At 36.2% G+C, this 13,565-nt stretch overlaps 1 protein-coding gene across 1 annotated transcript; it reads right to left on the bottom strand.

Annotated features, from left to right (window-relative positions):
- Positions 1-320: 320 nt before the first annotated feature.
- LOC150083603 (uncharacterized) lies at positions 321-4,532 on the bottom strand. The gene has a single exon (XM_090378084.1). The coding sequence runs from the start codon at positions 4,475-4,477 to the stop codon at positions 659-661; it is 3,819 nt and encodes a 1,272-aa protein (XP_090234210.1). The 5' UTR covers positions 4,478-4,532; the 3' UTR covers positions 321-658.
- Positions 4,533-13,565: the final 9,033 nt, after the last annotated feature.

Genomic DNA, 13,565 nt, shown 5'->3' on the forward strand with positions numbered 1-13,565 from the left:
GAAAGAAATATCATATCTATTCCAGATATTACCTATTAGAGTCAATGAATTACTGATAAATTCAACTGAATAAGAAATTACCTATGACATTCTAGTTTATCTACTAATCCTAAATTTGTATGTATTTGGGATTACTATTTCTGTTTAATATCTATGTACTGCTCACAATCATGGCTGTTGCATTTTATTAAACATTCAAGGTGAAATGCCATAAACTGTGAACTGTGACTTCTATCTATGCAAATTATTCTGTACAAATACATTGACAAAATACATCTAACATATGGCACACCATTTCCTACACTAACAGTAACGACAGCTTAACCCCCCAATTTTTTAAATTGTTTGCATTTAATAATGCACAGTAGCAGTAATTTTACCAATAGTTTTAACTATGGCATTGTTAAACTGCACTTCACATCACCAATATACAACAAAGGAAGCAAGTTTTAAAACTAAATAACACATTGCACACTTCTGCTTAGGTCTTATTTTAGAAGAGATGAAGTCATGCATATACATACATATATATGCAGTTTATGCCACTTTTCTTTATACTGACTTTACCATGTCTTTATTCAGTAAAAGGTAAAATTAAAACTTATGATAACAGTCTCCAACAATGCTCATTAATGAATTAATGTCTTTACAGGAATGCTTAACTAATACCCGATTCTTGGTTTTCCATACCTGCTTTACACATCTCTAGTACTTCTGATACAATGCAGTCCACTGATTTACTTTTGCCACCACTATCCATTAACTGATCTTTAATACATAACTGCAGGAGAAGTTTAATGTTTCCTCTTAATCGATCAAGATCAGCTTCTTGATTATCTTCCACTGGCTGTTGTCCCATATGCAAAAGAACATCATCTAAAACATTATCAATTAACCTTTGTCCCCATCCAAGCTGAGTCATCAACTCTGGATCAGCTACTAAAAAATATAACAGTTGAGAAAAGTTCTCTCGAAGCTTCACCAAGCACTTCTCCTCAATACCTACTTTATCTTTGCTAATTTCAGAAGTGTCATCTGCTTTCAAACATGGTTTGTCTTTACTAACAGATGAAGTGTCTTCCACTTTCAAACCTATTTTATCTTTACTCACTGCCAAAGTTACATTCTTTTTTAAAGTTTCTATTTCTGAAGTGTATGACAGAGGTAATTTTTCAATGGATTCTTGTTTATGCTTGCATCCAGTAAATATATCCTCTGAAAGATGTTTATCTTTTGCATCTTCAACTTTAATATTATCCACAGACTCTTCATCTTTATTAATTTTAGTTACGTTATTCTCAGGTTTTGGTAATTCCAAAGGGCACTTCTCTTCTCGATTCTCCATTTGTTTGTCCATTGCTAGAGGTTCACTTGCTGTAGCTAATTCCTCTTGGTGGGATTCAGAGTTTTCCAAAATATTTAATTCTGGTTTACTGTCAAGTGCCTCACTACTTTTATTACATAATGTGCTATTATCATTTGTAACTTCTCCCAAAATTTTATCACCTTTTGCATCATTCATACCAAGTATTCTGGATCTTACAGAGGAGTTTTCCCTGCAGCTTTTAAGATGCTCATTCAATGAGTCTAAACTTAGAAAAGCTTCTCCGCATAAACAAGAAGCAATGGGAGAAAGGCCTTTTCTTTCAATTCTTATATCAAGGCACAATTTTGACTCTTGTTCCTGTAAAGCACTTTTTGAACAAAATACAACCTTATGATCCCTAAAGCTTGTTAAATCAAAAAAGGAACACTGGCAATGCTCACAATAAAACTCATTACCATGAGAATTTTTATCTGCTATATTGTCCTGAGAGCAATGAACCTTGTGGCAACTTTTTTCATGCCATTTCAAATCACTTATGGACATCATCTCTAAAAAACAGTAACAACATTGCAATTTAGTCTCATGTGATGATAGTCGCAGACTTCTAGTTAAAACAGCAGGATTTGGTTTTACTAGCTCTGAAGAAAGAGTTTTTCTTACCTGACAGTATCGGCGAATATGAGCCGAATAATGGTGTTTGGTGGTAAAGCCAATATTACATGCATCACACACAAATAATGGTTTTTTCTCGTGAGAATCTAAGGAATCAGACTGTTGTTGCTGAATAGTCTTTGATGATAAATTACCAAAACTTTTCTTTGCAACTTGAATACCAGGCTTTTTTTCAGTCTTCATGGAATTCTGCTTTTTGTTATTAGGTTCAGTATCTTTCTGTAAAGTCAACTTGGAAATATTTGAATCAGCAATTACACTTACACTGCCCCCTTGTAAATGCCATAGCAAATGCACTTGAACACGCTGGTGATGATCTAACATAATTGAGCATATTTCACATTGATAAGGATTGATATCACTGATTTCTGCAGGATCTAGATTCTTAAAATTAAAGTGACCTAACCGATGTGGCACAAAAGATGATACACTATTAAAGGACTGATCACAAACAGAACATATATAAGGATATGAGGGAATTTTTTGTTTGGGTTTTATATTCTTTGTCGGTGAGATAATCTGACTGTTCAAATTGCTCAGATTACCTTTATGCATTTTTGATAAACGGTGACGCAACAAATGGGCTGTTTTAGAAAACCCAGTATGACACACTTCACAGTAATTTTTTTTGTTTGTCTCCTTCTTTACCTCTTTGGTTAACAAATTCTGAGGGGAATAAGACTGCAATACTTGTATGTTTCTTGGTGGTATTTTCTGTTTAGGCACATTCTTTAGAGTGGGTTTAGAAACACTACGCTCCAGAACTAAACTATCCCTTGATTGATTTGTGTGAACTTTACTAATATGCTGAATCACATGAATCCGAGTTGGAAACCTTAGCCCACATCCTAAACACTGAAATATCAAAAGATCATTATGAACTTTCTGCATATGATGGGTAAGGTGATCAGACCTATAAAAATTTGCAGGACACCACTTACAAGTGAATGCCCTTTCCATGGTGTGAAGCTTAAAGTGTCTGTCTCGAACAAATGTGTTACAATAACTTTTTTTACATACAGGGCATGTATTAGGTTGTTTTTTCAGCAGCTGTGATATATTAGCAGTAATTACAAGTGCAGGTTTTTGTCCCTTTTTCTTAAAACCTGTTTTGAACAAAATCTTTTCTGGCTGTATAGCAATTTCTTTCTTGGGCTCAATTATCTTTGGCTGGATTGGAAGTTCAAATATTTGCTTTGGACTAGATTTTACTTTGTTGGGATGGGATATTTTTATGTGTTGAAGTTTAATAGATTCTGTCGCAAAAGGTTGAAAACACAAATCACAGGTTGTCTGCTGCAAAAAAGATTCAACTTCTTGAGGTTTTTCATTGATATGATTGCGGACATGGGTATTTCTTGAACGAACATAAAGAAATTTTTTTTCACAAAATGGACAATTACATTCTACTGTTCGACTTTTTGCTGCCTTTCCCCAGTGCTTGTTTTTCTTCTGATGACACAAGAGCAAATACGTATTATAGAAAACTTGCAAACACACAGGACATTTCATAGCATATTTTACTTTATTACGGGATGGATGTATTTTCATATGTTTGTTTAGAGCAAATAGACTGAAACATTCTTTTCGACATATATCACACGTCAGAGTAGTTGGCCTAGTTTCTGTAATTTTCACAATATTTTCCTCCAGTTCATTTAATTTTGGTGATCTAATATTTTCTGAAAGAGAAGGATAAAACATAGCTCTGCCTGGTGGCATTTCATATATTTTATTTGTCAGAATATTTGACTTTGGACTGTGTCTTATTGGAGGAATAGTTTTCCTTGCAGTCTGTTTGATTCTTGAACTGTCTTTTTCATTTTGTCTATAGCCGGTATTTTCTAATGATTCTATACACTGTGGACTACTATTGAGGTGATCATTAACCTGATAAGAATACTGAAACACCATACCACATCCTTTACAAAAACAGTTCATATTACTTTGGCTATCGTTTAGTAAAGTATCTGTTTGTAAATCTAAAGCATCTTTGCCTTCAAATAAGCTTAAAGCTTCAGCTTGCCTCTGAATTCTCTCTTCATGTGAATATTCTTTATCTTGATTACAGGGTGTAGCTCGCATAAGATGTCTAAAATAAAACTGCCTTGTTTTAAAAGTCATACCACATTTCTTACAAAAAAAATCTGCCTTTGAGGCTTTTTTCATACCATCATGTTGGTATATTTTAAAGCCTGGCTTATCAAAATATTTCTGACTCTGGTAACTTCCTATATACTTTCTTTCTGGTGTTAAATGATGATGTACTTGCTCCTGATTTTGTACAGTGTTGCCAAACTCACTTGTTTCTGTTTTCTGATTCTTCTCATCTTTTTCTTTCATATCACTGGATGTTGGTGTACAGGGTGTTTTACGTTTTTCATGTGATATCAAATGATGTATACTTTGAAATATTTTACCACAGTCTTGACACGTATATGGTTTAGGACGACACCAGCCTTTCCTTTTCAAATGCATATGATAATGGGCAACTGTACGAAAATTGCTTTCACATTCTGAACAAGTTTTCCAATACAAGTTGTCATTACTGGGACTTAATAATTCTGTTTCCTCTTTGTTTTTGTCATAAAACTTTTTTTTCCCAGTTATTTTGTGATAATACTTTTTATGTGACTTCCAGCAAATCAAAATATGTTTTCGAAACAAAGCTAAGAAGTGAAACTCCTTGCCACAGTAATGGCATTGCTTATATATAGGAAAATTATATAAATCGTGACATGTACTTCTGTGTTTATAATATTTATACAATGATGGAAATGCATTACCACAACAACCACATATCTTCGATAAAGTTTTTCCCTGGTCCTCTTGCAATTCCTGATATTCCATCCCTTGAATTTTCTCTACATCATCTTTTTCCTCTTTCACACTGGCTATATGAGATTCTATATGGTTCTGATGACCACTTAAGATTTCTGCGGTTGCCTAAAAATATAAATAAACATTTGGTAATAATAATAACTACATTTCACGGTTAGAATATTTTCCACATTTATATGACCATAAACATATCTATATGACTATATCTAGAAAAAATAAATGAAAATTATCTAATGAAACATTTATGGAGAGAAACTAAATTTCTCCATTATTCCTATATTATATGAGGGATATTGAAATGTGGTTGGTTGGGTTATTTGATTTTTTTTAAACGGTGCATCAGCAGCTTAGTTCGTAATGCACTACGTTGAACTGAAAAGTGTAGCTTCATTAAAAGAGTAGACTCAAACCAGTGGCCATATATCATTTTAAATATAGCAAACCCTTGACATTAACCATGTTTTAATTATTCACAGGATATGCTTTTGTACGTTATGACTATTCAATATTTCTGGTTTCAACTATTTATAAGTAGTTTCTCTGAAAGCTTATGTTATGTCAATAGCATTTATGTACTGTCCTCTATGTAGCTATGCTGCAGAGGTGTAGCTGTATAACATTACACTCACTTCACATTTGTGACAATTCATGACTGGCTAGAGAATGATTCCTCTGTCAGTCGGTGAATGCTGGAAAAGTACATCACTGACTGTATAACAAATAAAAAATTCTCTAGATGAAATCAATCAATCAATGTAGAATCCAGGCTGGAGAAAGTTGTAGCCTGATGTATTAAAAGACCTGAAAGAAATCTCATGGATAGAAGTACATCTGAGAAGCTTTGTGGCATGTGTGGAAGGAGAAGGATTTAATGATCTTCAAAGAAGCAAGGAAGAAAGTAGCAAGTGAGGTGATCCAAAACCTTCAGCTGTTGCTTAAGGCACTGGTTAAGATTTTGGATGTACTTAAATCTCTGGCTGATATGTCTGAAATGGATCCAAATGGACCATAATTTGAATTTTAAAACTGGAGGCTTTTAGAGCCCCATACAAGGCAATCTACAGGAATTTGCAATGAAAGATGAAGAAAATGGCCTTTTTTTTTTTTTTTTTTTTTTTTTAAAGAACGTTGCAACCATACCTTTTCCTCTGCAGGTACTTGTGATACCATCCCAGAAAGATCGTGAGGAAGACACCACACCCCTCTATCCATCATTCAGTACCACTGCCATCATTATAATTTCAATATCATCAACACAGGATTTTTTAATTTTACTTTTTATTCATTCTTCATTTACAAAACATTTTTCTTATAAGGATGGCAATTAGTATACTTTTTATTAATTATTACTAATCATAAATGTTTGCCTTAATTTCTGTAAGAAATGTCGGTGTAACACCCCTTTTCCCATAAGGCTTTGGTCTTCATTCTCACAGTAATTTCTAGGAATGTATCCCCTTGTAAATAGATGGTTATTTGTATAGTCTCTCAGAGCTGCACACACTTGTTTCAGTGCAGCATCATTGAAAGCTTGTTAGAATGATTTCAGAATGATTCATCAAGGCCTGAAAAAATATTTTCCATAGCTGTTGTAATCTCTACATTTGTTTTGAATTTTTGACTAGCCATGTTTAAGTCTGAGAAACTAAAGGCAACCAAATGGGGTCATATCTAGAATAAGGTGGGTGTGTCAGTAATCTGGACCCACACTGCTGCATGTCAGTGTGTGAACAAAACACCTTTCGTCAGCATCCCTTTTATTTCTTTCATGATATTTTCCAGGAAATATCCTGGAAAATATCATGAAAGGAAAGAAAAACACAGTATGCTTCTGTCACAGTTTGACCTGTGAGAACATAGTCCACTATTATCATTCCTTTGGGATCCCAAAAAGATTGCCAGCAGTGGATTAGGTACACTGACTTAAAAATAAGCACTGCCACCTTTAGCTCTTGAAACAGCCTCAAGTCAATGGGGAGTGTGGGCTCTATGAAGTGCCACGAGCATTCCAAGAAATGCCAGTCAATACAGACTTGACTGCATCCTGCAGTTACCTCAAAGTGGACAACGGAGGCTGCCGTGAGCAGCTCATTCCACCTCACCTCAACTGGATCGAGTTTTGGTAAACAGGTGAATGATAGATAAAGTTCCCCTCGTGATCCTGGATCTATTCCCAAACAATCTAAGTCATAACAGTGCATTATCCTGCTGGAAGCAAAGCAAATGTTACTAGATGAATAAACTGAGCACAAAAGGGTGCACTTGCTATTGATAATGTTCAAGTAGGCCATGGCATTCAGGCATTGATCTATTGATATTAGAAGACTTAATGTATATCACAAAAACACTCCCCACCCCATCATCTACATGCAGTATTGACACGTGGCACAATGGATTCATGCTGCTGCCACCATACCCTGATCTTGCCATGCAAGGTGACCTTTCCATTTCTCAAATGTCCAGCATCAGTGTTCCTGCACCTACTGTATCCACAGCTACTTGTTTTTGATTACAAAAACCTCTTTTCACATCACTGTTGTATTGTACTGTCATTTGATTAACTATGGCCTATCTGTTAGACTGTACAATTGTTTTCATCCTCTTGCATTAAAAAACTGATTTCAGCCAGAGGACTCGCACTGGTTGAATGTTTTCTGTTGTACGTAAATACCCACTGTTGTACGTAAATACCCACAGCAGGATGGCAGTACCAGTGCGATACTTGGCACTAGCATATATCTGCTATTGGCGATGACACTCGAAGCCACTTAAGCTAGTTGGCCCACTTGCTTCCTGAACTGTGTACCCACACAAAATAATCCCATATGGGTAGTCCAGTACCCCTCAATATTTCCAATACTGAGGGGTACTGGACTATCCATTTAAAGTGGGTACGTATCTACGTATTTATGCCTGTGACAGTATTAGCTAAGGTTCCCCCTACAACCTGCTTTATGTCTTCTGTAGTGAGCATCTATGCATAGTCATGTAGGTTTGTTTTTAGTGATGTGTTGTATATATACAGCAAGTAGTCCAATATCTTTTTCAGATGTGAGAATCTCTAATGATGTTGCCAATTCCTTTCATGGTGGGTGTACCAAATAAACTGGCCACTTAATGGATGTTTATTTCCTATTCTAGACTTAAAAACCAAAATCTGAATCAGAAATGAATAAATTCTGTTGCATATGAAGTGCTTTTCACCAAGTTGCCTTAATATTGCAATACTCTGAATGACCAGTACTTCTTCACTGAGATAGGAAAGTGCTGTTTATTCAAATTACATATATTATTACCAAAAAAGCATGTCTCTTTGTGCTGCACTTTCTAATATAATGCAAGTTTACTCATATCTTAAAAGATGACAACTGAATTCCAAGAGGATTTGATTCCCATTAATGCAAACAGATTACAAGTTGCACCAAATGTAACTGTTTCTTTGATCTTTGTTGAGAGTATTTGATGAATGATTAATGCCAGCCTAATTGCTCATTGATGGATTTATGTATAAGCCAAATAAGCTATGGCTTAGAACATTTAAATCTGAGAACCTACAAATATAGTGGAATTCTGATTTAAGCAACATTTTTGTAGTCCCAGCAAACCTTGGTTTAACATGGACTAAAAAGTCCATCTATATTAAATCAATATTGGCATAACCTCAGTGCCAGGCAGGGCAGTGAGTTCAAACTAGGTTCTCGACATAGTTAAGTTTCTAGTTAGCATATGTGCAATAGTATTTTGTGCGGCTGTTCATTTTTTAAATCGAAGCATCAATGAACACAACATGCAGTTATTAAAGTTTATCAATGACTTCTGTCCCATTTCAAACACAAGATGATGCATTTTTAACCCTTTGCAGCCCAGCATTATTTCTGCTGTCATACTATTCCAGTCCAGTTCAAAAATGGAAAAAAAAAAAATAAATAATGAATATGAACTCTTCAAAAATTATTGATTTTAAAAGGTTTATGTGAGATATATGAAACTGATTAATAAAATATTATAAAAACATTTTAAATATTATTATTTATATGATTTGATGTTTTATTATTATTATTTATGTGTGTGGTATTTATGTGTGGTATAAACACTCATCAGGATGCAATCCTGGTTTTCTGGAGCATGTCTAATAATACAAAACTGTTTCTTTTCTTCCACTGCTTTGACTTTCTTCCTTTATAGAAGTTTTTTCATTTAGTCTGAAATTATGAATATCATGGCAAGATCCAATATTTCTTACATTTCAAGGGTACAGCTCTAAAATAGTGTTCACAGGCGGGCCATTAGACAGTCCACTGGACTGAAACTGTTGATAACTCTAGGAGGCTTCTGGATCGGCTACTGTAAAATCTTGCTGCCTCTACTCTGCCAGATAGTGACAACAGGGAGTCCAAGTAGTGTGTATGGGGGGGGGGACATTGTCAAGGTCACATTACGTGAGCTAGGTATATTCTTGCTGTGTAAGACATATCTAAGTATTTCATTACTTCATAGAGCATATTCTTCCCACCTTTTCTTGATATTGAAGACCCTGCCAAGATAGACCTAAGGCAGTTAAAAGTTGATTACTACAGATGTGGCACCTCCGTAGCCAGGTGGGAAGGAGCAGCAATGCGTAACACACACTTCTTGATTAGACTGGGGTTTGAGCCTGTCACCACCAAATACGGAGGATGCGGAAAGGTCAGGGAATGACCACCACATATTCCCGGAGCAATATGGCCTTAGTTAGAGGGGAACTTAGAGGGGAACAGGAGGGGGCTTAGAGGGGAACAGGTATCCTGTGTGTTATCAGACACTCAGCCTAAAACACTGATGGATCCAATATCTCTCTATTACAGAAGATTTAGGAGAAGTCCGGTTGGCCTGCCTCCCTAAAATCCACTCATGCACACCTTCTCGATGGTAAGCCCTGTTACGTCACTTAGGTGGCAACGAACGTGTAGAGTGGTTCTCTTCAAGACGCCTGGTCAGCGTGAAGAGGAAAAGACCAAACCCTCCAGCAATGAGAGCACAACAATACAAATGGCCCTCAGTCCCCAGCAGCTTTCACTCTCCCTCTTACGGCAGCGAGAGGATCAGAGTGGAAGCAGAGGGTGCTAAGAATCTCTGGGTACAACCAGGCTGCCATGCACGGAAATTGAACTTGGCCTGTTATAACGTATGCTCACTCATCGGTGAAGACAGGATATTAGAGCTGGAAAAGGAATTAGAAAATGTGAATTGGAATATCATCGGTTTGGCTGAAACAAGAAGAAGAAATGAGTCACTTATAAGTCTATCAAGTGGAAATCTGCTGTACACCAATGGAAACAGTGAAAGGAGTGAAGGTGGATTTCTGGTCCATAAAGATTTAAAAAACAACATTTTGGAATTCAAAAGTACATCACCAAGGGTGTCAAGACTAATACTCAAGATTTCTAAGAGGTACAAGCTAAAGATTATAATGATTTATGCACCAACATCGAGCCATGATGATGAAGAGGTTGAAGAAATGTACACTGAAATTGAGAGTCTTCTAGATGAGCAGAAAACCCACTACACTATTATTATGGGGGACTTCAATGCTAAGGTTGGAAAAAGGCAAAACAGCGCAGAAAGAGGAACTATAGGAAATTTTGGAATTGGTGAAAGAAATAAGAGGTGAAAGACTTGTGGAATTTGCAGAATCTCAAGGACTGTCAGTAATGAACACTTTTTTCAAGAAAAGGGTGAACAGAAAGTGGACATGGAAGAGTCCAAATGGATTAACAACTAATGAAATCGACTTCATCCTCACTAACAGAAGATATATTGTGAATGATGTTACCGTCCTGAATAAGGTAAATGTTGGAAGTGATCACAGAATGGTAAGATGTACACTTGATATAGATGTAGGAAAGGAAAGGAAAAAACTGACTCAAGTAAATAATACAAAGGTCTTTGAAATAACAGAGGAGGAGAAAAAGCAGTATGTACTGGAACTTAAGAACAAGTTTGAGCTTCTGCAGACTGCTCAGGACCAAGATATCGACGAGGAATATTACAACTTTCTGAAAGTGATAAAGCCCAAGAAACCTATAGGGAAACAGAAATCCAAAGAAGAAAAAATTAGTCAAGAAACACTTGTCATGATGAACCAAAGACGACAAATGAAGAGCAAGAAAAACACTGACAGGGAGAAAATTGAGTATACTGAGTTATGCAAAGCCATTAGAAAGAGACTCAGAGAGGACATAAGAAGATTTAACACAAGAAAAGTAGAACAAGCATTAAGGGAAAACAAAGGATTTAAATCAGCAGCCATGAGCAGTAATACAGAAAGACAAATGATACTGAAACTGAAGAATAGCAATGGTGTACTTATAAACAGCAGAGAAGGCATAATTCAAATAGCAGAAGACTACTATAGAGAATTATACAAGGAGCGAGGCAATGATACCAGCAGTGGGGAACATGGATTGCAAAGTAGCAACACATACGACATACCCGATATTCTTCCTGATGAGGTAGAACATGCATTGAAGAAAAATGAAGAATCGGAAAGCCCCGGGGGAAGATGAAGTTACTGTAGAGTTGTTAAAATTGGGAGGAAGAGACATAACACAAAAACTGGCAAGGCTCTTCACAAAGTGCATTAGAAAAGGTGTGATGCCTAAGCAGTGGAATAATGCAATCATAGTTTTGCTGCATAAGAAAGGAGATAAATCAGAAATTGGAAACTATAGACCAATTAGCTTGTTATCCCATATCTACAAGTTGTTCACAAGGGTCATTACTAACAGATTAGAAAGAATACTTGATGAGAATCAACCGAAAGAGCAAGCTGGCTTTAGGACAGGATTCTCAACTATGGATCACCTTCACGTAATATCACAGCTAATGGAGAAAGCAAATGAATATAAAACACCATTATGCCTGGCATTTGTGGATTATGAAAAGGCATTTGACTCCATACAGCATAAGGCAATGTTTCGGGCACTGGAAAGACAAGGCATAGATACTCCATATATTATGATTTTGAAGAAAATATATGAGAGTGCTACATCCTTTATTAGACTAGACAAAGACAGTAGCAAATTTTAAATCGAGAAAGGAGTTCGACAAGGAGACACAATATCTCCGAAGCTGTTTACTGCTGCCCTTGAGGAAGCTTTCAGAAGATTAGACTGGTCACAGAAAGGAGTCAATGTGAACGGAGAGTACCTAAACCATTTACGATTTGCAGATGACATTGTGGTCATAAGCCACGATCCCAAAGAATTAGAGGAAAATCTTAATCAGTTATGCACAGTTAGTAAGGATTTTGGACTAAAGATGAATATGGATAAAACAAAAGTAATGATGAACAAGTATGCCACGGAAAGGGAAATAATGATTGAAGGAGCAGTAATTGAAAAGGTGGAGTCATATACTTATCTGGGACAAGTTATTAGCTGTAATAATGATAAATGGCTGGAAGTCAAGAGAAGAATAAATTTTGGATGGATAGCATTCAGGAAATATAGCCACATACTGAAGAGCAATATCCCAGTTTGTCTGAAACGTAAAATATTGAATCAATGTATACTCCCCACCATGACTTATGGAAGTGAAACTTGGGCACTCACCAAAAGAATGGAAGAGAAGCTAAGAACTACACAGCGAAGAATGGAACGAATTATATTGGGAATCAGACTGTTAGATAAGAAGAGAAACACATGGATTAGGCAGCAAACTCAAGTAAAGGACATTCTTATCAAAACTAAAGAACTAAAATGGTCTTGGGCAGGACACATAGCTCGAAGACATGATGACAGATGGACTAAGAAAATAACAGAATGGTACCCAAGAGGGGCTAGAAGAAAACCTGGAAGACAAAGGCGGAGATGGATAGATGAAATTCATGAGTTTTTGAGTAGTAAATGGATGGCCAGTGCTCAAAACAGAAGGAACTGGAAAGTTGCTGGAGAGGCCTTCACATCCTGCAGTGGATTGAAAATGGCTGATGATGATGATGATGATGATGGCCTTAGTTGCTAATGCTCCTAAAAACCAAATAACAAACAAACAACTACAGATGTTATATGATAATGTTATGCATATATAAGCTACGTGGTATTTGAATAAAGATTTATCACAAATAGTCAAACTTATTCGCGAAACGTTCTAAATCTCCCAAACATGTCCTCGTTCACTTCACAAATATATGTGGTCTGAGTTCTATGATGTCCATTTCCAGTTTGCCAAGCCCCACATTTTTTTATATTGATTGAATCATCTTCTCATAGGTCCCAATTATTTGCTGTTTGATTCCTTTCACTTCAAAGGTGTTATTTATGCTCTTTTTGCTCTGATGCTCCCTGTCAGAGACTTAGTAATTTGGAATTTCCTCTTTTTGATCTCCTCTGGATTAAAATTTCTCTACCCCATTCTGTCAAATTCATCTGTTGCCTTTGTCGTTCTCCAAACTCACTAATAACCTGGAACTATTTGACTTCCTCTCTTTGAAACGTGACTTTCTCCAATCCAACTTTCCTAACAGTGAGTTAATTTTCCTTGGCGATTTTACTGTTCACAATTCCAGCTAGCTTGAATTTTTTACTAAAACAGGCCCAGCTGGTCTAGATACTGAGCCGTTTGCTATTGACTACTGATCTTGCACAGGTTGTTCATTTACCTATTAGAATACCAGACAATTGTAAGCACAACCTTGATCTTTTTCTTGCAAACAACCCTACACAGTCAAGGTCAATGGTCTTCT

This window comes from Mastigoproctus giganteus, chromosome 7 (genome assembly GCF_048544385.1).
Source record: "Mastigoproctus giganteus isolate SK-2022 chromosome 7, ASM4854438v1, whole genome shotgun sequence".
In the NCBI taxonomy this organism is placed as follows: domain Eukaryota; kingdom Metazoa; phylum Arthropoda; class Arachnida; order Uropygi; family Thelyphonidae; genus Mastigoproctus; species Mastigoproctus giganteus.